The 24,268-nt window shown below is 48.2% G+C and overlaps 1 protein-coding gene across 1 annotated transcript in view; it reads left to right on the top strand.

Moving 5' to 3' along the window:
* LOC129713522 (semaphorin-7A-like) overlaps positions 1-24,268 on the top strand; it is a 45,387-nt gene that overhangs the window by 11,968 nt on the left and 9,151 nt on the right. Inside the window, exons 3-10 of the mRNA XM_055662605.1 lie at positions 9,696-9,740; positions 10,687-10,785; positions 12,980-13,082; positions 13,178-13,288; positions 18,525-18,646; positions 21,227-21,402; positions 22,810-22,921; positions 23,924-24,119. Coding sequence (XP_055518580.1) covers positions 9,696-9,740; positions 10,687-10,785; positions 12,980-13,082; positions 13,178-13,288; positions 18,525-18,646; positions 21,227-21,402; positions 22,810-22,921; positions 23,924-24,119 — 964 coding nt within the window. The remainder of the gene's footprint in view (positions 1-9,695; positions 9,741-10,686; positions 10,786-12,979; positions 13,083-13,177; positions 13,289-18,524; positions 18,647-21,226; positions 21,403-22,809; positions 22,922-23,923; positions 24,120-24,268) is intronic.

Raw genomic sequence — 24,268 nt, 5'->3', positions numbered from 1 at the left:
GTCCCCACCTCTACCCAGCTTCCTGTGCCGACTACAATCCATCTGACAATGGGTCCCATCCCGAAACATCATCTTAAAGGTAGCGGAGTCGGGGGATATGGGGAGAAGGGGATGATCAGCCATGATCACATTGAATGGCAGTGCTGGCTAGAAGGGCCGAATGGTCTACTCCTGCACATATTGCCTATTGTCTATTCTCCCCCTGACCTGCGTGGGCTTTCTCCGGGACCTTCGGTTTCCTCCCACACTCCAAAGGCGTACAGGTTTATAGTTCAAGTTCAAGTGAGTTTATTGTCATGCGTCCCTGTATAGGACAATGAAATTCTTGCTTTGCTTCAGCACACAGAACATAGTAGGCATTGACTACAAAACAGATAAGTGTGTCCATATACCATGATATAAATATATACACACACATGAATAAATAAACTGATACAGAAAATGGGTTATTAATAATCAGAGTTTTGTCCGAGCCAGGTTTAATAGCCTGATGGCTGTGGGGAAGTAGCTATTCCTGAACCTGGTTGTTGCAGTCTTCAGGCTCCTGTACCTTCTACCTTATAGCTTAATTGGCTTGGTATAATTGTAAATTGCCCTGAGTGTGTGTGTTGTGGATAGTGTTAGTGTGCGGGGATCGCTGTTCAGTGTGGACTCGGTGGGTCGAAGGGCCTGTTTCCGTGCCGTATCTTTAAACTAAACACAACTTGGATGGTGGGGAGATGAGTACCCGTGATGGAGTGGGCAGTGCCCATCACTCTCTGTAATTACCTCTGTCCCTGGATGGCCGAGTTGCCAAACCAGGCCTCGATGCTACCAATACGCTCTCTATCATATGCCTGTGGTGGGTCATGAGATTATTTGTTCAAAGTTCAAAGTAAACTTTATTGTCAATTCTATTATGCAACAGTAGTTACACAGAGGATTGAAATTACGTTTTCCCCATACTCCAAATGTGCAAGTAATATTAAAAACACAGACAGACAACATACCAATAAAAATAGACAATAGACATTACATTATTTAAAATATTAAAATATTCACAGTGTGCCAAAATGTAGCAAAATCTTTGAGGTATTTTAAAAAGGGTGCAACAATGAAAGGTGCAATATAGAAAAAGTGCAAATTTCGTACTGGAGACATTGAGCCAAAGTTATTTTCACAGTTTGTTTGTCTTTGTTTGGGTACTGTTCATGGAATTTTCTTAAGTGTGTTGAGTAGTCTGATGGCCTGAGGAAAAAAGCTGTTTTTGAATCTGGTGGTTTTGCTCCGCATGCTGCGGTAGCGCTTACGGGAAGGTAGGAGGGTGAACAGTTTGTGTGCTGGGTGGGTGGTGTCTTTGATGATATTGCTTGCTCTCTTGCGACAGCGAGATGGGTATAGGTCCTGGATTGCTGGTTGGGGTGATCTGGTGATCTTCTCCGCTGTCCTCACCACTCTCTGTAGGGCCTTCTGGTCAGCAGCAGAGCAACTGCCATACCAGACTGAGAGACTGCTGGTAAGAATGCTCTCAATGGCACCCCTGTAAAAAGTCGTGAGGGCAGAAGTCGTGTTGTAACACACTGTATCTCTTCAATCTTCAGAGGAAGTAGAGGTGTTGATGGCCTTTATTTACGATTGCATCAATGTGCTGGGCCCAGGACAGATCTTGAGAGAAATGCACGTCCAGGAAATTGAAGTTGTCGCCTCTCTCCACCACTGACCCCATCGATTGGTGGGTCAACAATGGAGAGCTGATATTTTCAGTCACACATTGAACCTGTTAAAAAAACCTCTTTAGACATGCTATATGGTGTTAATAGCATGTCTAAAGAGGTTTTTTTAACAGGTTCAATGTGTGACTGAAAATATCAGCTCTCCATTGTTGACCCACCCTCGCATGCAGAACCAAAGAGATATGAAACGAGCTTAAAGAAATAAAAAAGATAACCGCATCGCCAACAGGTAACATGGAGTTGCAAGGAACTGCAGACGCAAAAAAAAAAGAAACTAGTGCTGGAGTAACTCAGCGGGTCAGGCAACACCTCTGGAGAGCATGGATAGGTGATGTTCAGGGTCAGGATCTTCTTAAGAGTCCCGAGCAGAAACATGACTTATCCATGTTCTCCAGAAGGACTCGGGGTACTGGAGTAATCAACAGGTCAGGCAGCATCTCTGGAGAACATGGATACACCTCTTCCCATCTTCTAGTTTTCGTCCGCCCCTCCCCCCCCCCCCACCTCTCACACTACAAATAGTCTGAAAAAGGCTCTCGACCCGAAACTTCACCTGGGTTACACCAGCACTTTCTGTCCTTTTGTGTTAACCAAGTCAGCTCAGTTCAGTTTAGTTTATTGTCACGTGTACCGAGGTACAGTGAAAAGCATTTGTTGCGTGCCAACCAGTCAGCGGAAAGACATCAGTCTGAGGAAGGGTTTCGGCCCGAAACGTTACCTATTTCCTTCGCTCCATAGATGCTGCTGCACCCGCTGAGTTTCTCCAGCATTTTTGTGTACCTCTGAAAGACAATGTATGGATAGAATCTATCCATTTACAGTATATAGATACACACGATAAGGGAATAATGTTTAATGGTCACAGAAGTAGAGATTTATGAGTGTGGAGCGATTGTAATATGAGTTTGTAGATCTACTTCTGTACCGAGCATGCAAATAGTCACCTGGGCTGGACGCCATCTTGGAATCTTGCATCTACAGTTCCCAGTTCCTGCATCTGCTCCAGAGATGCTGCCCTGCCCGCTGAGTTACTCCAGCACTTTGTATTGTCAGCGATTGTCTACGCAGCTCATTTTACCGTAACCGCTGTGTGCCGACCAGGGATTTAATTGACAAAGTAAAATTCTTTGCCAGTGAGAATGACTTTGTTTTCGAACTCTATTCCTGTGTTTGTGTAGGCTTTTACTGAAAGTGCCCATTAGTGTGGCACCCTGCCCACCTCAGGCATTCATTATCGACTAGACGGGAAAACCAATCTGGATCAAAACAAATTATGCATGGCTTCCCCTTCTAAAACGTTCCTTGATATTCATTCCGGAAACAATTTTTTCCTGAGATCTGGAATTTCAACTTGCCTGTAACTCGTTTTCATCTTGCCCACGACTAGCATTCGCCTGTTTCTTTTATCATCGTTACTTTTATGCATTTCTTTCATTCATTTGTTCTATAGTTTACAGTTTAAGAATAAGGGGTGGACCATTTAGAACGGAGATGAGGAAAAACGTTTTCACCCAGAGAGTTGTGAATCTGTGGCGTTCTCTGCCTCAAGACGGCAGTGGAGGCCAATTCTCTGGATGCTTTCAAGAGAGAGTTGGATAGGGCTCTTAAAGATAGCGGAGTCGGGGGATATGGGGAGAAGGCAGGAACAGGGTACTGACTGTGGATTATCAGCCATGATCACATTGAATGGCAGTGCTGGCTCGAAGGGCCGAATGGCCTACTCCAGCACCTATTGTCTATTGATACACAGGCCCTTTGGCCACTGAGCCCATGCTGACCATCAATCACCTATTACCACTAGTTCTATGTTATCCCACTTTCTCATCCACTCCCAACACGCAATGGCCTACTCCAGCACCTATTGTCTATGTATCTATGTAACTACTAGACTAAGTGGGATCCCAACTTCACATGGGAGGGCTGGTCCCCCAACGCAATATTCCACCTCTCCACCAATTCCAATATTGGTGGCCTGTGGGGGGGGGGGGCTTTCTGGAGCACTTGCATGGGTGTTGTGGGACCCACTGAGTTACTCCAGCTTTTTGTATTTACCTTCAGTTTAAACCGGCAATGTTTCAACTTGCACAGGGGACACATGTCCTGGCAAATAATTGCACGTAATTTCGGAAAGTGTAAGAATGTGAAGGTGAAATGCTTCGCGGGCATTCTTGTGCAGCACGGGTTTACAAAGCCAAGGAACTGCAGATACTGGTTTACACAGGAAGACACAGAGTGCTGGAGTAATGCCCCCGTCCCACTTAGGAAACCTGAACGGAAACCTCTGGAGACTTTGCGCCCCACCCAAGGTTTCCGGGCGGTTCCCGGAGCTTGCAGGTGGTTGTCGGAGGTTGCAGGTAGTGGAAGCAGGAAGGGAGACTGACAAAAACCTCCGGGAACCGCGCGGAAACCTTGGGTGGGGCGCAAAATCTCCAGAGGTTTCCGTTCAGGTTTCCTAAGTGGGACAGGGGCATTACTCAGCGGGTCAGGCAGCATCTCTGGGGAATTGCGCAGGAAGGAACTGCAGATGCTGGTTTCAACCGAAGATAGACACAAAAAGCCGGAGTAACTCAGCGAGACAGGCAGCATCTCTGGAGAGAAGGAATGGGTGACGTTTCGGGTCGAAACCCCGTTTAGGACTGAGAGTCGGGAAACGCGAAACGAGAGATATAGACGGTGATTTCGAGAGATATGGAAAAAATGAATGAAAGATATTCAAAAAAAGTAATGATGACAAAGGAAACATCAGCTGTGAGCTAGGAGAAAACGAGTTACAGGCAATGAGACTAACGAGGAAGACCTTGAAACCAGTACGGTGACTTGGGTGGGGGAGGGACGGGGAGAGAACGGATGCAAAGGTTACTTGAAGTCGGAGAAAAAACATGGATAGTTGATGTTTCAGGCCGGGACCCCTCTTCAGACTCGACACCAGAAACTGCAGATGCTGGTTTAAGAAAAAAGGCACAGAGGCCTGGACTGACTGAGTGGGTCAGGCCACATCTCTGGAGCGTATGGATAGGTGGCGTTTCGGGTCTGAACCCTTCTACAATGTATTTTTGTTGTCATCTGTAGCAAGGTGCAGTGAAAAGCTCTATTTTGCATGTTATCTAAACAGATCAGATATACCTTACACAGATACAATCAGGTCACCTCAAGTACGATGGGTCGGGCAAAGGGGAAGATACAGAGTGCAGAATATAGTTCTCAGCATTGTAGCTCATCGGTTCAGTAGACAAAGACCAAAGTCCACAATGGGGTTGAGGTGAATCGGCCAGCACCTTGGACAAGTCTCTTAAGAAGTTTGTATGTTGCAACTATTACTGCCCATTATCCTGACCTCAACAGAGATGGCGGCCAAGTCAATGGGCATTTTTAAGGCAAAGATTGATAGATTGGGTGTCAGGGGCTATGGGGAGAAGTCAGCCGAGTCAAGTCACATTTATTTATATAGCACATTTAAAAAACAACTCTCGTTGTCCAAAGTGCATTACATTTGTTAAGTCAAGTCAAGTCAAGTCAAGTTTATTTGTCACATACACATACGAGATGTGCAGTGAAATGAAAGTGGCAATGCTCGCGGACTTTTGTGCAAAAGACAAACAACAAAACAACCAAACAAATTATAAACACAATCATAACACACATATTCTTTTACATAATAAATAATGGAAGGAAAAACGCTCTGTAGAGTTAGTCCCTGGTGAGATAGGCGTTTACAGTCCGAATTGCCTCTGGGAAGAAACTCCTTCTCAACCTCTCCGTTCTCACCGCATGGCAACGGAGGCGTTTGCCTGACCGTAGAAGCTGGAACAGTCCGTTGCAGGGGTGGAAGGGGTCTCCCATGATTTTATTTGCTCTGGAACAGTATAAACAAACAAGCTACATACATATAGCCCTCGCTCAGTGGACGTCAGGAAAGGCTTGGGAGTATAGATAAGTTTTTAGTCTTGACTTAAAGGAGTCGATGGAGGGGGCAGTTCTGATGGGAAGGGGGATGCTGTTCCACAGTCTAGGAGCTGCAACCGCAAAGGCACGGTCGCCCCCGAGCTTATGCCTAGACCGCGGGATATCCAGCAACCCCAAGTTGGCCGATCTGAGGGGCCTGGAGGTGGAGTGGTGGGTGAGAAGACTTTTAATGCAGGAGAGGGCAAGCCCATTGAGGGCTTTGTAGACATAGAGGAGGGTCTTGAAGTGTATATGGAACCGCACAGGAAAGGCAGGAGAATGGGGTTTGGAGGGAAAGATAGATCAGCCATGATTGAAAGGTGGAGTTGTCTCGATGGGCCGAATGGCCTAATTCTGCTCCTATGACATGATGAACATTGACTACTAAAGTCTACATTCCAACTGCAAAACATAGGCAACAAGTCACTTGGATATCTCAAATTAACCAGAAGGGAGATAGAGAAGATGAAAGGAATCTGTCTGAAACCGTACAAGTCTGTTTGGAAAAGTCAGTCTGGAGAATGGGAGTGGGTGAGTGAAAACAAGTTACTGCAACAGGGGAAAAAGGCATAGGAGTGGCCCTGTGGCGCAGCGGTAGAGTTGCTGCCTTACAGCGCCAGAGAGTGCTGTCTGTGTGGAGTTTGCACGTTCCCCCCGTGACCAGCGTGGGTTTTCTTCCGGGATCTCCGGGTTCCTCCCACACTCCAAAGACGTGCAGGTTTGTAGGTTAATTGGCTCAGTATCAGTGTAAAATCGTCCCTGGTGTGTGTAGGATGGTGTAAGTGTGCGGGGATCGCTGGTCAGCACAGACCCGATGGGCCGAAGGGCCTGTTCCTGCGCTGTGTCTGTAAACTAAACTAAGACTGAGTGGGGCAAGGTTGTTGAGAAGGAGGAAACAAGGAACGCAGATGCCGATTTACCTGCTGAGACTTATCCTAGACATGTTCCCCAGAGATAGTGCCTGACCAGCTGAGTTGCTCCAGCACTTTGTGTCATTTTTTTCTTTTCCTTATGGAAAAGTGGAATGCCCAAAGGCACTCAGCTGGATGCTAATAAATTACAGGTTTAGGCTCGTAATACCGACTTTAATCAGCCTTCAAAGGCGAGAGGGATAAATGAAAGAAAGACGTGAATGTCTGGAGACAAAGCAAACTGCAGATAACTACAATATTTTGACTCTAGACCACCTGAAATCAATTGAAACTGAGCGATCAGAATATTCAGAGTATTCATAACAATCCCACACATTTATGTAATACGAATCATAGTCAGAATCATACTTTATTAGCCAAGTATGTTTTGCAACAGATGAGAAAGTTCATACAGTTCTACCAACCAAAAGCACCAGACCAACATGAAATGCGTTTTGACCTAAACATCCACCACAGTGACTCCTCCACATTCCTCACTGTGGGGATGGGGAGATTGCAACCTTCACTTGGTCCGCCCTGTTTCGACGAATGCAATCAACCTGGCGTGCACAATCAAATAAGATCAAGTTGTCCGGCAACTTTAGGCTGTGCATGCCACACGCAAGAAGAAGGAGAAGATTTCTCTCCGTGATGGAAAGTTCAATCTCTTCCCTTCTTTGTTGTCCCGCAGTCGGGGGCCTTGAGCTTTCTGTAGACGGGACGACCTTGGCTCCCGTAGCCGGCGATCAGGCCCTCCGCGTCGGGGGCGATCTGGAGGACATGGATCGGTGATGTTTCGGGTCAAGACCCCACACATTTATGAGCCAATAACAAAGTGCTTGGAAGGATCTCAGCAGGTCTGGAGATGGAATTTGATGTTCCTAATGTACATTGGCGACACCAAGCGTAGACTAGATGACCGTTTTGCAGAACACTAGCTCTCGGTCCGCCAAGGCCTGCTGGAGCTCCTCTTTCAACCATTTTAACTCCCTTCCCATTCCCACACTGACCTTTCTGTCCTGGGCCACCTCCATTGCCAGAGTGAGGCCACACGCAAGCAGGAGGAACAAACTCCATCGACTCCTTTAAGTCGGGACTTAAAACTCATCTTTACTCTCGAGCCTTTCTTGCCGTCCTCTGAGGGAGGGCTATATGTATGTATTTATGTATGTACTTAATCTATGAACCAATGTTGCGTAACATTAGTACCTCCACCAATGTAAAGCACTTTGGCCAACGAGAGTTGTTTTTTAAATGTGCTATAGAAATAAATGTGACTTGACTTGACCCGAAACATCGCCAGTCCATTCCCTCCCCAGATGCTGCCTGACCCGCTGAGTTCTTCCAACACTCTGTGTTTGGCTCATAAACGTATGGGGTTGTTGGGAATCTGCTACACATTCCTTTCACTTGACAAATTAATTTCAGTTGGTCTTGAAACAAAATATTGGCTGTGGAAAGAAGGTGCTGCAGATGTTGGCTTACAAAAAATATAGACACAGTGCTGGGTTGACTCAGTGGGTCAGGCAGCACCTTGAAGACGTGTCTGAAGAAGGGTCCCGACCCGAAACATAGAAACATAGAAATTAGGTGCAGGAGTAGGCCATTCGGCCCTTCGAGCCTGCACTGCCATTCAATATGATCATGGCTGATCATCCAACTCAGTATCCCGTACCTGCCTTCTCTCCATACCCTCCGATCCCCTTGGCCACAAGGGCCACATCTAACTCCCTCTTAAACATAGCCAATGAACTGGCCTCAACTACCCTCTGTGGCAGAGAGTTCCAGAGATTCAACACTCTCTGTGTGAAAAATGTTTTTCTCATCTTGGTCCTAAAGGATTTCCCCTTTATCCTTAAACTGTGACCCCTTGTCCTGGACTTCCCCAACATCGGGAACAATCTTCCTGCATCTAACCTGTCCAACCCCTTAAGAATTTTGTACGTTTCTCTAAGATCCCCCCTCAATCTTCTAAATTCTAGTGAGGTCACTTCTCCAGAGATGCTGCCTGACCCGCTGAGTTACTCCAGTGCCTTTTTTGTTCAAAATATTGGCTGTTTGGTTGTTTGGTTTAATAATCAGTGTTTTTGGAAGTGTTGTGTTCACGGACCACTGTGTTTTCAGGCATGAACAAGACTTGGCAACAAAGTGTTTCAGAGAAAGGAATTTGCACCAATGCACATTCCAAGATAAGGGTGCACTGAGTTATTCTTTAAACAGTGTTATCATTTTCTCTCCCACCTATATTATTTGAATGGAAGGCATAAAAGCTAGATAATGCAGCATTCGATAGTTGACAGACAATAGATATCCTTGGGGTAACCGTTGACTCGTGGAGATGTGTTGACATCAGAACAAAGCCGAAACTAAATTCTGTTTGTTCCATTTATAGTAAAAAAAACCTCCCTGATCTTAAGCTATGATTAGAAGTGGATGTTTCTCTTGGCTGCCAGTTTAAGTTAAGCTGTTAACTATTAATACTCTTCTAATACTCTAGACATCACCTACACATTGTGTAGGAAGGAACTGCAGATGCTGGTTTACATCACAGATAGACACAAAATGCTGAACTCAGCGGGACTGGCAGCATCTCTGGAGAGAAGGAATGGGTGACGTTTTGGGTCTGAAGAAGGGTCTCGACTCGAAACGTCACCCATTCCTCCTCTCCAGAGATACTGCCCGTCCCACTGTTTTACCATATAATGGTAACTTTCTGCTGAGCTGTGGCCTCACAGCACCAGAGACCCAGGTTCGATCCTGACCTCAGATGCTGTCTGTGTGGAGTTTGCACGTTCTGTGAGTTTAATCCGGGTGCTCCGGTTTCCTCCTACACTAACACTATTCCACACACACCAGGGACAATTTTTTACCTTTATAACAAACCCAATTAACCTACAAACCTGCACGTCTTTGGAGTGTGGGAGGAATCTCGGAGAAAACCCACGCAGGTCCCAGGGAGAACGTGCAAACTCCGTACAGACAGCACCCGTAGTCAGGATCGAACCCTGGTCTGTGACGCTGCGGGCACTGTAAGGCAGCAACTCTACCGCTGCGCCACCGTGACGCCCTGGTGTTGTATTAATGAGGATTGCTCTGTAGTGATCATTTTCCCTGTCTCTTCACCTTATAGATCCGCCTGCCCGATGTTCCAGAGAAATGTCGAGGGCAAAACACGGTGAGTGACTGTTCCAGAATCGCTCGGAGTCCGTCCATTTGTTTAGATACTGGGGGGAATCAATGTCCTGGCACAAGGCTCAAGGATGCTCCTGACACCACGTATTTCTGTCATCCCTCTCTCACTGTTCTCATGAACGGGAATTTGCCATTAACCTTTCTCCTTGGAACCAAACCAAAGCATTTCACTCTCCCTCTCCCTCTCCCACACCCTTTTGTCTCCGTTTCACCTCCAGCCTTTGTCACTTCACCCATCTGCCAGTCAGCCCCCTCATCTGTATCCACCCATCACTCGGGCTACTGAGCAACCATCTACATCATTGGAGACCCTCGGACTATCTTTGATCGGATTTTATCTTGCACTAACTGTTATTCCTGCTATCCCCATTATCATGTATCTAAAGCTTTTCACTGTACCTCGGTACACGTGACAATAAACTAAACTCAACTAAACCAAACTCCTAGCAACATAGAACCATAGAAAATAGGTGCAGGAGTAGGCCATTCGGCCCTTCAAGCCAGCACTTTGTTTTTTAATTCCTCTATAACTCCTACCTTTAAAATCCATTTATCAAGCCACCTGTAAACATGGAACCATAGAAAATAGGTACAGGAGTAGGCCATTCGGCCCTTCAAGCCAGCACCGCCATTCAATATGATAGTGGCTGATCATCCAAAATCAGTACCCCGTTCCTGCTTTCTCCCCATATCCCTTGATTCCCTTAGCCCTAAGAGCTAAATCTAATTCTCTCTTGATTAACTCAACTATCTAACGCCTAATCTCAACTTGCTTGGCTTTGTCCTGCCCCCATCTCTCCTTCCCTTCCCAATAGAGCTGTTTTCTTGAATGGATATTTCTCACTAAACCTTCTCCTTGGACCCATATCAGCGTGCAAAAGGATCCAATTGTTTAGCCTCCGTTTCTGATCATGTCCTTTATATTCCAGGCTTCCTGTGGGAATTATATCATGGTCCTGCAGAGATTCGATGAAAATAAACTCCTAGTGTGTGCAACTGGCTCACCCTACTCACGATGCTGGCTGTCTGTAAGTATCTGTGGACTAATTCTGCAACCTCTTTATATGAATCGTGCTTTACACCATAAAGTCTGAGGGAGGCAGAGGAAAACAAGATGGTGGCAATGTTACCATGGAGACGCAAGATGTTGCAGACGTTGATGTCTTGAGATAAAACTCAAAGTACAGGAGGCATAGTGAAAGGCCTAGATAGTGTGGATGTGGAGAGGATGTTTCCACTGGTGGCAGAGTCTAGGACTAGAGGCCATTGTCTCAGAATTAAAGGACATTCCTTTGGGAAGGAGATGAGCAGGAATTTCTTCAGCCAGAGTGGTGAATCTGTGGGATTCATTGCCACACAGAAGGCTGTGGAGGCCAAGACGATGGATATTTTTAAGGCAGAGATAGATGGATTATTGATTTGTATGGTAGTCAGGGGTTGCGGGGAGAAGGCAGGAGAATGGGGTTAGGAGGGAGAGATAGATCAGCCACCATTGAATGGCGGAGTAGAGTTGATGTGCCGAATGGCCTAATTCTTCTCCTATCACTCATGAACTTATGAACTCAGCGAGTCAGGCAGCATCAGTGGAGGGAATGGGCTGGTGACCTTTTGGTTCGGGACCCTTTTGTCAGATTGAGGGGGAGAACTTATTCAAAGTTCTGAAGAACGACTTCAGTCTGAAGAAGTGTCCCGACCCGAAACATTGTCGACCCGACCCCTCCACAGATGCTGCCTGACCCGCTGAGTTCCTCCAGCACTTTGTGCTTTGCTGGGTGCAGTATTAACCCAATATTCATTGCAAGAAAGCAATTTGAACGGATATATTGACGTGGTCTCTGAAATGACTGGCGACGTTTCCAAGGAAGGAACCAAATTGTCAGGCAGAGTATTTCAAGTTTCAAGAGTCAACTTAATATCATCTCTCACGTACTCACTATTTCCGAGAATGCTGTTTCAGGTGATTATTTGTTTGAAGGCAGGAAACCCAGTTACAGGAAATCTTCACACAGAGAACAAGCAAACTCACCATTTACTGCTCTAGATGTCAGCTGATCTACATCGGTGAGACCAAGCGGAGGCTGGGCGATCGTTTCGCCGAACACCTCCGCTCGGTCCGCAATAACCAACCTGGCCTCCAGCACTTCAACTCCCCCTCCCATTCCCCATCCGACCTCTCTGTCCTGGGTCTCCTCCATGGCCAGAGTGAGCAACACCGGAAATTGGAGGAACAGCACCTCATATTCCGCTTGGGCTGTCTGCATCCTGCGGGCATGAACATTGAATTCTCTCAATTTTGTTTGACCTTGCTGTCTCCTCCCCTTCCTCAGCCCTCGGGCTCCTCCTCCTCCTTTTTCCTTTCTTCTCCCCGCCACCCTCCATCAGTCTGAAGAAGGGTTTTGGCCCGAAACGTTGCCTATTTCCTTCGCTCCATAGATGCCGCTGCACCCGCTGAGTTTCTCCAGCATTTTTGTGTACCCTCACCATTTATTGCCCTGACCACTGTTTAAAGATGAGGAGTTAACCCAATCATTACTTTTACAAAGGTTGCAGCATGGAAGAAGGCCATTCGGCCCATTGAGTCTATGCCCGCCATATGCATTTTAGGGCAGCACGGTGGCGCAGCGTTAGAGTTGCTGCCTTACAGCACCAGAGACACAGGTTCGATTCTGACTACGGGTGCTGTCTGTACAGAGTTTGTACATTCTCCCCGTGACCTGGGTGGGTTTTCTCCTGGAGCTCTGGTTTCCTCCCACCTTCCGAAGACGAGCAAATTTTTAGGTTAAATGGCTTTGGTATAATTGTAAATCATCCCCAGTGCGTGTAGGATAGTGTTATGCCCCTGTCCCACTTAGGAAACCTGTACGGAAACCTCTGGAGACTTTGCGCCCCACCCAAGATTTCCGTGCGGTTCCCGGAGGTTGCAGGTGGTTGTCGGAGGCTGCAGGTAGTGGAAGCAGGTAGGGAGACTGACAAAAACCTCCGGGAACCTCTGTGTCTCTAAATCAAACTAATCGAGGAAATGTGTTGGAAGGAAGATAGACTCAAAATGCTGGAGTACCTCAATGGGGCAGGCAGCATCTTTGGAGAGAAGGAATGGGTGACGTTTTGGGTCGAGACCTGAGCACTCAAAGTGTTGCCATCTCACAGAGTCTATTGGTCAATGAAAAGAGGCATGGCCATCAAATTTAAATGGTAATATCACCAAACTACTTTCTTTTACAGCATAACGGTGAATTGAAGGAATTTATCAATGGGCAGAAGCGAGTTTTGGGAAGATTTGTTCTGCCCAGTCCACCACGACAAGGCTTTGCTTCTTTAGTTGTTGGTAAGCACCTTTGCAACTTCAATGAACATTACGTTAGAGGTCCAGGAGCAGTCTACTGACTGTGTGTGTGTGTGTGCTTTTATCTTGCCCTACAGAGGAGAGGATCTATTCCGCGGCCCCTTTTGATGGTGACAAGATGGTATTCGATGGCTACAGGAAGAATGACGACATCAAGCGGCTAAGGGCTGATACCAGGTGGATGAATGGTAAGCGTGAAGTTCCAATCCCCCCTGTCCTCCAGCACGCATCCTCCCCCCCTCCCCCAAACTCTTCACCGCGTGACCTGACCTGTTTATCTTCCTACAACCGAGAGACCATAATGAATTAGGGAAGTCCAGGACAAGGGGTCACAGCTTAAGGATAAGGGGGAAATCCTTTAAAACCGAGATGAGAAGAACTTTTTTCACACAGAGAGTGGTGAATCTCTGGAACTCTCTGCCACAGAGGGTAGTTGAGGCCACAGTTCATTGGCTATATTTAAGAGGGCGTTAGATGTGGCCCTTGTGGCTAAGGGGATCAGGGGGTATGGAGAGAAGGCAGGTACGGGATACTGAGTTGGATGATCAGCCATGATCATATTGAATGGCGGTGCAGGCTCGAAGGGCCGAATGGCCTCTACTCCTGCACCTAATTTCTGTTTCTATGTTTCTATGAATGAAAGAATGAAGGAATCCATTTTAGTTTTGTTTAGTTCAGAGATTCAGCGCGGAAACAAGCCCTACGGCCCACCGAGTCTGTGCCGACCAGCGATCCCCGCACACTAACACTATCCTACACACACTAGGGGACAATTTACAATCATGCCAAGTCAATTAACCTACAAACCTGCATGTCTCTGGAATGTGTGAAGAAACCAGAGTTCCCGAGAAAACCCACGTGGACACTGGGAGAACGTATTAACTTTGTACAGACAAGCAACACTGGGCCACCATTCTATGTGGGCAAATGTTTGGCAGATGCAGTTTAATGTGGATAAATGTGAGGTTATCCATTTTGGTGGCAAAAATGGGAAAGCAGATTATTATCTAAACGGTGGCCGATTGGGAAAGGGGGAGATGCAGCGAGACCTGGGTGTCATGGTACACCAGTCATTGAAGGTAGGCATGCAGGTGCAGCAGGCAGTAAAGAAAGCGAATGGTATGTTGGCTTTCATAGCAAGAGGATTTGAGTATAGGAGCAGGGAGGTTCTACTGCAGTTGTACAGGGTCTTGGTGAGACCACACCTGGAGTATTGCGTGCAGTTTTCGTCTCCAAATCTGAGGAAGGACATTATTGCCATAGAGGGAGTGCAGAGAAGGTTCACCAGACTGATTCCTGGGATGTCAGGACTGTCTTATGAAGAAAGACTGGATAGACTTGGTTTATACTCTCTAGAATTTAGGAGATTGAGAGGGGATCTTATAGAAACTTACAAAATTCTTTAGGGGTTGGACAGGCTAGATGCAGGAAGATTGTTCCCGATGTTGGGGAAGTCCAGGACAAGGGGTCACAGCTTAAGGATAAGGGGGAAAACCTGGCGGTGCAGGCTCGAAGGGCCGAATGGCCTACTCCTGCACCTAATTTCTATGTTTCTATGTTTCTAAAACAAAAATTTCATGGAGTTCACTGTAACAAGTAAAATGTATAAGGGAGAGCCAGTGGATGTAGTGTACATGCATTTTCAGAACGCCTTTGACAAGGTCCCAGGAGATTAGTGGGCAAAATTAGAGCACATGGTATTTGCGGGTAGGGTATTGACATGAATAGAGAACTGGTTGGCAAACAGGAACCAAAGAGTTGGAATTAACGGTTCCCTTTCAGAATGGCAGGTGGTGACTAATGGGGTGCTGCAAGGCTCGGTGCTGGGACTGCAGCTTTTTACAATATGTATTAACGATTTGGATGAAGGAATTAAAAGTAACATTAGCAAATTTGCAGATGGCACAAAGCTGGGTGGCAGTGTGAACTGTGAAGAGGATGCTATGAGGATGCAGGGTGACTTTGATAGGTTGGGTGAGTGGGCAGATGCATGGCAGATGCAGTCTAATGTGGATAAATATAAGCTTATCCACTTTGGTGGCAAGAACAAGAAGACAGATTATTATCTGAATGGTGTCAGATTAGGAAAAGGGGAATTGCAACGAGACATGGGTGTCCTTGTCCATCAGTCACTGAAAGTAAAAATGCAGGTACAGTAGGCAGTGAAGAAAGCTGATGGCATGTTGGCCGGGTAAGCGATCCTACTGCCTTTCTGTTGCTGTCCCCCCCCCCAGATGGACACTCCTCCGTGGAGTCAAGCGGGGGACAGGTCTGTTGCAGAGCCTTTCTTCTCTGCCGGACAGCAGAAGGCTCCCTGTGAAAGAAAAAGCCGACGTCAGCTTACCTGACGGTCCGTTCTTTCACCTCCATAGCGGGAGCGCCTGACTCCCGCTGTGCCGCTGTTGCTCTGCTGGACGTAATGCCGCACATGCGTGCTGAACGGGTTCTTCACGGAATCACTCACGCGGCTCCGAAGTAAAATTAGAGAATTTGAGTATAGGAGCAAAAAGGTCCTTTTGCAGTTGTACAGGGCCTTGGTGTTTACAGCGGTAGAGTTGCTGCCTTTCAGCGCTTGCAGCGCCGGAGACCCAGGTTCGATCCCGACTACGGGCGCTGTCTGTACGGAGTTTGTACGTTCTCCCCGTGGCCTGCGTGGGTTTTCTCCGAGATCTTGCGTTTCCTCCCACACTCCAAAGACGTACAGGTTTGTAGGTTAATTGGCTTGGTGTGTGTGTAAATTGTCCCTAGTGGGGTAGTGTTAATGTGCGGGGATCGCTGGTGCTGAAGGGCCTGTTTCTGCGCTGTATCTCTAAACTAAACTAAACTAAACTAAACTTCTAGCTGCTCTTTGTGCAGAATAAGCTGCTGACTGGGGTTTACCAAAACTCACTAATGTAGCAGGAATCGAAACACGCCTTCACCCGTAGCCGATTTATTGTTAAGGAACTTTCATGGTACAGTTTCTTCCACTAAAGAGGAAGTCTGTCGAATCATATCTATGGACATAGAATTTCAGCTGTTAAAAGCTTCAGATAATTCCTTGCCACGGAGCTTGTGAGGGTCAGCTTCAGTCCCACACGGGGAAGACCGCACATTGTGTCATCTTGGATGAACTCCTCAATTTAGTTTAGAGATGCAGGGTGGAAACAGGCCCTTCGGCCCACCGAGTCCGTACTGACCAGCGATCCCCGCACATTAACCCTATCCCACACACCCCAGGGACAATTTTTACATTTACCTGGAAACCTACACGTCTTTGGAGTGTGGGAGGAAACCGAAGATCTCGGAGAAAACCTACGCAGGTCACGGGGGGAACGTGCAAACTCCGTACAGGCAGCAGCCGTAGTCGGGATCGAACACGTGTATCCGGCGCTGCAAGCGCTGTAGGGCAGCAACTCTACCCCTGCACCACCGTGACCGCCCTAGTCAGTTGCTGTTGTTGGTCAACTGTAGCTCAGCTGTTCATTGGAGACCATCGTGACTGGTTGCAACACAACTTGGTTTGACAACTCGGATGCCCAGGATGCAAAGGAGGTTACAGAGAGTGGTGGACACTACCTGGTCCATCACAGGTACCGACCTCCTCACCATCAAGGCAATATATCCCGAACATGTGGAGCACTCGCGGCTGAGCAAGCCCCCGCTCAGCCGGAAGTATTTATCGGACCCAGGCGCCGTTATCCATCCGGGGACCCGGTCACGCACAACTTGAGCCGCCTACCCTCGACACCGTTCATCTCCCTCCGAGACGCAAGGAGGCGTGTCCCGTACGGGCTCCTCCTCCACACCCTGCACGTCCTCGCCCTGGTCCACCGTCCGGACACCAAGTGGAGGTCCGTGTTGCTGTCCGGTCGCGAGGGGGGGGTCCCTCTACACAGGGATTCTCCCCCTCTACATCGGGGACCTGGGGTGGAGGCTATTGCACCGAGGTGTTCCCTGCAACCTGTTTCTCTCGCGGTTCACAAACTCGCCAGCCGCCTGCCACTGTTGCGGGCTGGATGAATCTGTGTACCACGTGTATATGGAGTACGTGAGGCTGCAGCCACTGCTCCAATATCTAAAGGGGCTGCTCCTTGCATTTTTCACCCACCAACCTCATCTTTGGACACCCTGTGCGTAGGTCGGTTTGCCCCTGGGCCTGGCCAAGCTGGCCATCCGCGAGTCAAGGCGCCAGGCAGTGTAGGGCGCCATGGGGGAGTTCCTCCATGGAGCAAGAAGGAGAGTTACAAAGACCGCCTGCAACCTCGTGTCGATCATGCTGCGAGTATGAGTCGAGGGCAAACTGGCGGATTAGGTAACTCAAGTGGGACAGCCCCTTCACTTCTGAACAAAGGACTTAAGTTTCATGTGAAAGAAGGAACTGCATATAGAGACATTGAGTCGCAGAGTGATACAGTGTGGAAACAGGCCCTTCGGCCCAACTGGCCCACACTGGCCAACATAGCGCGAACTTCGCGTGAACTCCGCTTCCGTTTGGTCGCGCCAAACGCACGCAATCGCACGCAAGTGGGACAGGCCCTTTCGTCACAAAGAATTTGAGAAATGCAACGCGGGCTTCAGAGCAGTTGGAAATCTTTGCAAGTTAGATATTACCGAAATACCAGCTAAATAGAGGAACGGTGCTGGAGGAACTCGGCAGGTCAGAGAGCAACTGAGGAGGGAAATGATCAGTGGACCTTGCAACTGGACTTCCTCATCGATAGATCATCATGTTTCCAATACACCACTTCAACAAATACACACGGAAGTTTCGAGTTCACGAAAGGCACTATATAAATGCAGGTTCTCATTGAAGAACTGAAGAAGGGTCCCGACCTGAAACGTGGCCTTTCCATATATACAGAAACAAGGAACTGCGGATACTGGTTTGCAAAAAAAAAGACACAAAGTGCTGGAGTAACTCAGCGGGTCAGGCAGTACCTCTGGGGAACATAATAGGTGACGTTTTGGGTCGGGACCCCTCTTCAGACCTCACCTTGCCATGTTCTCTATAGATGCTGTCTGACCCGCTGAGTTGCTCCAGCACTTTAGGTCTTTTTTAGTAAACCAGAATCTGCAGTTCCTTGGGCAGCGTAGCGGTAGAGTTGCTGCCTTACAGCGCATGAGACCCGGGTTCGATCCTGGTTACGGGTGCTGCCTGTAAGGAGTTTGCACGTTCTCTCTGTGCCCATGTAGGTTTTCTCCAGGTGCTCCAGTTTCCTCCCACACTCCAAAGACGTGAGGGTTTCTAGCTTAAGTGGCCTCTGTAAGGAAAGGATATTGCCAGTGCACGGGAGATTGTTGGTCGGCCCGGACTCGATGGGCTGAAGGGCCTGTTTCTGCACTGTATCGCTAAACTGAACTAAGATCCCTGGTCCTCACCAGGCCCTCCTCTCCCAGTGTTCACCGCACCAATGATCTGTATTCCTGCTTCCTTCCCTTCAGATCCCAGGTTTGTGGGAATGTCTCCGGTGAAAGACCTGATTTACATGTTCTTCCGAGAAAGGATCTCGCAGAACAATCCTGATGTTGATCCATGGATTTCTCGCATCGCCCGAGTGTGCAAGGTGGGTGTGTCCCCTTCCGCAAGTGTGCAAGGTGGGTGTGTCCCCTTCCCTGAGTGTGCAAGGTGGGTGTGTCCCCTTCCCTGAGTGTGCAAGGTGGGTGTGTCCCCTTCCCTGAGTGTGCAAGGTGGGTGTGTCCCCTTCCCTGAGTGTGCAAGGTGGGTGTGTCCCCTTCCCTGAGTGTGCAAGGTGGGTGTGTCCCCTTCCCCAAGTGTGCAAGGCGGGTGTGTCCCCTTCCCTGAGTGTGCACGGTGGGTGTGTCCCCTTCCCTGAGTGTGCACGGTGGGTGTGTCCCCTTCCCTGAGTGTGCAAGGTGGATGTGTCCCCTTCTCTGAGTGTGCAAGGTGGATGTCCCTGTCCCTGAGTGTGCAAGGTGGGTGTGTCTCCTTGCTGAACATGTCTTGCCCAAGCGTGTAAAGTGGGTGTGTCTGCGTCCGAGTGTGTAAGTTGTGTGTGTCTCAATGCCTGTGTGTAATGTGGGTGTGCTGTCTTTCCCAAGTGTGTAAGATGGGTGTCCTTCACTATTTGTGCGGTGGGTGTGTATCCTTCCCGGTGTAAGGTGAGTGTGTGCCCCCTTGGCTGTGTGTGTAAGGTGTGTCTCTCCTTGTCTGAGTGTGTAAGGTGGGTGTGCCTCTTTTTCCCCGTGTGTAAGATGTGTCTCCTTGCACAGGTGTGCAAGGTGGGCGTATCTCCTCTCACGAGTGTGTAAGGCACGCGTGTCTCTTTCCCTGAGTGTGCTTGGTGTGTGTCACCCTGCTGAGTGTACATGGTGAGTGTGACTTCGGCATCCAGTGTGTAAGGTGAGTGTGTCACCCTGCCTGAGTGTGCAAGGTGAGTGTGCCTCTTTCTCAGACTATGCGAGGTGGGGATATCATCTTCCCCGAGTGTGTAAAGGCGAGTGTGTCACCTTCCCCGAGTTGTGTAAGGTGGGTGTGACTTCCACGCTGGGGCGGGTTTGCTGCCCGTTCCAGTTAGGTTGTTAATCCTTCTCCATCTATTACCATCAACTCTGTGTGTTTACATTGTGTGGTCGCTCATCTCATCGTAAAGTCCTTGCCTAGAAAAAGCCTATAGCATAAAACCACATCCTTCCACCCACAATTTCTGGTGTGAACATGATGCGTTGACCCAGTCCTATAAAGACATCCGTGCAGAAATAGGCCTTTTGGCCATTGAGTCCACTCCAACATTTGGTCATTGCTGATCTATCTTTCCTCAAGAACCTATCAATCTCCGCTTTAAAGATAGCCAATGACTCCACAGCTGTCTGTGGCAATGAGTTCCACAGAACTACCTTCTTCTGGCTAAAGAAATATTCCTCCTCATCTCCTTTTGAAAGATACATCTTCTTATTCTGAGGCTGTGCCGTCTGGTCCCAGACTCTCCCACTATTGGAAACATCCTCTCTTCATCTACACACACAACTTGGAAACAGGCCCTTCAGCCCAATGTTCCCACACTGACCACCATGCCCCATCTACATTAGCCCCACCTGCCTGCTTTTGACCCATATCCCTCTAAACCTACCCTATACATATACCTGTCTAATTGTCTCTTATATGTTGGGATAGTCCCTGCTTCAACTACCTCCCCGACAGCTCACTGCATATTTGTGTAAAAAAGGTTACCCCTCAGGTTCCCATTAATTCATTCTCCTCGCCCCTCCTCGCCCCTTCACCTTAAACATATGCCCTCTTGTTCTTGGTTCCACTACTCTGGGCAAAAGGCTGTGTGTTTACTTGATCTATTCCTCTCATGATTTTCTACAACTCCATAAGATCACACCTCATCCTCCAGCGCTCCAGGGAATAGAATCCTACCCTGCTCAACCTCTCCAACTAGCTCAGCCCTCTGATCCTGGCAACATCCTGACAAATCTTACATAGAAAACTTAGAAATTAGACTGCAGGAGTAGGCCATTCGGCCCATTCGGCTGCACCCCAAACTATCCTGGCATCCGGATTCATATGATCATGGCTGAATCCAACTCAGTATCCCGTACCTGCCTTCTCTCCATACCCTCTGATCCCCTGGGCCACAAGGTCCACATCTAACTCCCTCTTAAATATAGCCAATGAACTGGCCTCAACTACCCCCTGTGGCAGAGAGTTCCAGAGATTCACCACTCTCTGTGTGAAAAAAGTTCTTCTCATCTCGGTTTTAAAGGATTTCCCTCCAAACTTATCCTTAAGCTGCGGGGCAGTTGTCGGTGGACTTCCCCAACATCGGGCCTTACAAAAATTCCTGCCATCTAGCCTGTCCGATCCGCTTAAGAATTTTGTAAGGAGTCTATAAGATCCCCCCTCTGCGTGGGTTTCCTCCTAATCCTCGGTTTCCTCCCCACACTCCAAAAACGTACAGGTTTGTAGGTTAAATTGGCTTGATAAAAATGTTAAATTGGCCAAGTTGGAGATATGCAGAGGACTGCCCTGTCAACTACAAAATCCAGAAGATTCAGAAGGCAACAGTTTCTTAAACGTTGGGATAGTCCCTGCCTCAACGACCTCCTCTGGCAGCTTGTCCCGTACAGCCCCATCACCCTTTGTGCAGGACGTCATGGACTCTGATCTCTTGTTTCCACAGGATGACCATGGTGGCTCTCCGAGGCGACTGCAGATGAAGTGGTCGACCTTCCTCAAAGCCCGCCTGCTCTGTAACGAGCCGAACAATGTCCACTTCAACAGGATCGAAGACACTTTCATTTACAAGTCGGCCGTTGACAATGAAACAAGGGTCTACGGCGTGTTTAGCAGTAATTGGTGAGTCCACAGGAAATGCAGGACAAGTGGGAAGCACGGTGGCGCAGCGGTAGAGTTGCTGCCTTACAGCGCCAGAGACCTGGGTTTGATCCTGACTACGGGTGCTGTCTGTATCTGTGCAGAGTTTGTACGTTCTCCCCGTGACCTGCGTGGGTTTTCTCCGAGATCTTCCGTTTCCTCCCGCACTCCAAAGACGTACAGGTTTGTAGGCTAATTGGCTTTGGTAACTTTGTAAATTGTCCATAGGGTTAGTGGGCCGAGGATCACAGGTTGGCGAGGACTCCCTAGGCCGAAGAGCCTGTTTCCACGCTGTATCTCGAAACTAAACCCGAAACTAAACTAAAGTGGTTGAACGTGTGATCATGCCAACATATTGAAAACTGTTCCATCAATCCCTAAAGTACTCCGACACTTTAGACCTTAGCGTTACTGCGTGGAAACACGATCACGTTAGCGCTCACCAGCTCAAACCTACAAACTAGGGGCAATTTACAATTTTACCGAAGCCAATTAACCGACAAATCTGCATGTCTTTGGAGTGTGGGAGGAAAACGGAACACCCACTCGTACAAACTCCGTGTAGACAGCACCCATATAACCATATAACACTTATTATTATTTATTCAAATAATTTCCTATGTCGCTCTTCCAGGGAGATGCTAAATGCATTTCGTTGTCTCTGTACTGTACTCTGACAATGACAATCAAAATTGAATCTGAATCTGAATCTGAATCTACCTGCACTCAGACCATAACCCCCCATTCCGTTCCCATCCATATACCTATCCAATTTATTTTTAAATGATAAAATCGAACCTGCCTCCACCACTTCCACTGGAAGTTCATTCCACACAGCTACCACTCTCCGAGTAAAGAAGTTCCCCCTCATGTTACCCCTAAACTTCTGTCCCTTAATTCTCAAGTCATGTCCCCTTGTTTGAATCTTCCCTACTCTCAATGGGAAAAGCTTATCCACGTCAACTCTGTCTATCCCACTCATAATTTTAAAGACCTCTATCAAGTTTGTGTCGGAAGGAACTGCAGGTGCTGGTTTAAATCGAAGATGGACACAAAATGCTGCAGTAACTTAGCGGGACCGGCAGCATCTCTGGAGAGAAGGAATGAGCGACGTTTCGGGTCAAGACCCTTCTTCAGACTGATGTCGGGAGTGGGCGGGACAGAGGTAGACAGAGACAGTAGGACTGGTGGGAGAACTGGGAAGGGGGAGGGGATGGAGAGAGAAGGAAAGCAAGGGCTACTTGAAGTTAGAGAAGTCAATGTTCATACCGCTGGGGTGTAAGCTGCCCAAGTGAAATATAAGGTGCTGTTCCTCCAAGTAATGCACTTTGTTCCAGTTTTCTTCCACATGCTGGACACCGATCTAATATGGTGTCTTTTGTTTTTCAGGAATGGAACAGCCGTGTGTGTTTACTCCATGAAGGAGATTGGAGATGTCTTTAAAACTTCTGACTTTAAGGATTCCAATGGGCCTGTTCCCAGTAACCCAAGACCAGGCACGGTGAGTAATCATGGGTGGATAGAAACATAGATGCAGGCGAAGGCCATTCGGCCCTTCAAGGCAGCACCGCCCTTCAATATGATCATGGCCGATCGTCTAAAATCAGTAACCCGTTCCTGCTTTTTCTCCATATCCCTTGATTCCTTTAGCCCTAAGAGCCAAATCGAACTCTCTCTTGAAACCATCCAGTGAATTGGCCTCCACTGCCTTCTGTGGCGGAGAAGGTTGACAGAGATGTTTAGCTTCTGTGAAGCGAGGTCCACTCCCCTCACCCACCCGACCGCATCAGCGTTACACATGAGGTGTACAGTGGGGGGGAATTGGACCAATACGTGTGTGTCTATGGTTCAGTCTAGGGCGGCACGGTGGCGCAGCGGTAGAATTGCTGCCTGACAGCGCCAGAGACCCGGGGTCGACCCTGACTACGGGTACTGTCTGTACGGAGTTTGCACGTTCTCCCTGTGACCACGTGGGTTTTCTCCGGGCACTCTGATTTCCTCCCACACTCCAAAGACGTACAGGTTTACAGGTTAATTGGCTTTGGTGCAAATTGTAAATTTATCCCTAGTGCATAAGATGTATGCGGATCGCTGGTCAGCACGGCCTCAGATGGGCTGAAGGGCCTGTTTCCGCATTGTATCTCCACTAAACTATACTAATACTAAACTAAACAGGGTCCACAATGGGTCGTGTTGAGTGGAACAGTTCCCCAACTTATGGAAGGACTGTTCAGAAACATAGAAACGTAGAGAATAGGTGGACGAGGAGGCCATTCGGCCCTTCGAGCCAGCACCGCCATTCAATGTGATCGTGGCTGTCCATCCAGAATCAGGACCCCATTCCCGCTTTCTCCCCATATCCCTTGGTTCCGTTTAGAGTCTGGTAACGGAGGGGAAGAAGCTGTTCCTGGGTCTGGCACTCTCTGATCTTTTGCCTTTTGCACTGAAGCACATTGTTCTGGCAAATAACTTGCTTTCTGTTACTGCTCCCCCTTCACCGCAGTGTGTCAAAAACACAAAGGAATTGCCGGACGAAGTGCTTGCTCTTGTAGAGGATCACCCTGAAATGAAGACTTTGATTAGTCCCATCGGAGGCCGTCCACTCATGACCAGCTATGACCCGCACATCAAGAAGATAGTCGTGGATTCCGTTGTCGGCCCGAATGGAGAGGAGAACCGCCTGCTGATCCTAGCCATGGGTAGGTGCTGATAGCCGGTCGGTACTCATTAGAAACATGGGAAATAGGAGCAGGCCTTTCGGCCCTTTCAGCCAGCACCCCATATGTCAGTCTCGCCATCCCGGGAATTAACCTGGTGAACCTACCCTGCACTCCCTCAAAAGCAAGAA

Source organism: Leucoraja erinacea, chromosome 36 (genome assembly GCF_028641065.1).
Source record: "Leucoraja erinacea ecotype New England chromosome 36, Leri_hhj_1, whole genome shotgun sequence".
Classification (NCBI taxonomy): domain Eukaryota; kingdom Metazoa; phylum Chordata; class Chondrichthyes; order Rajiformes; family Rajidae; genus Leucoraja; species Leucoraja erinaceus.
This window is presented reverse-complemented; position numbering and strand designations above follow the sequence as displayed.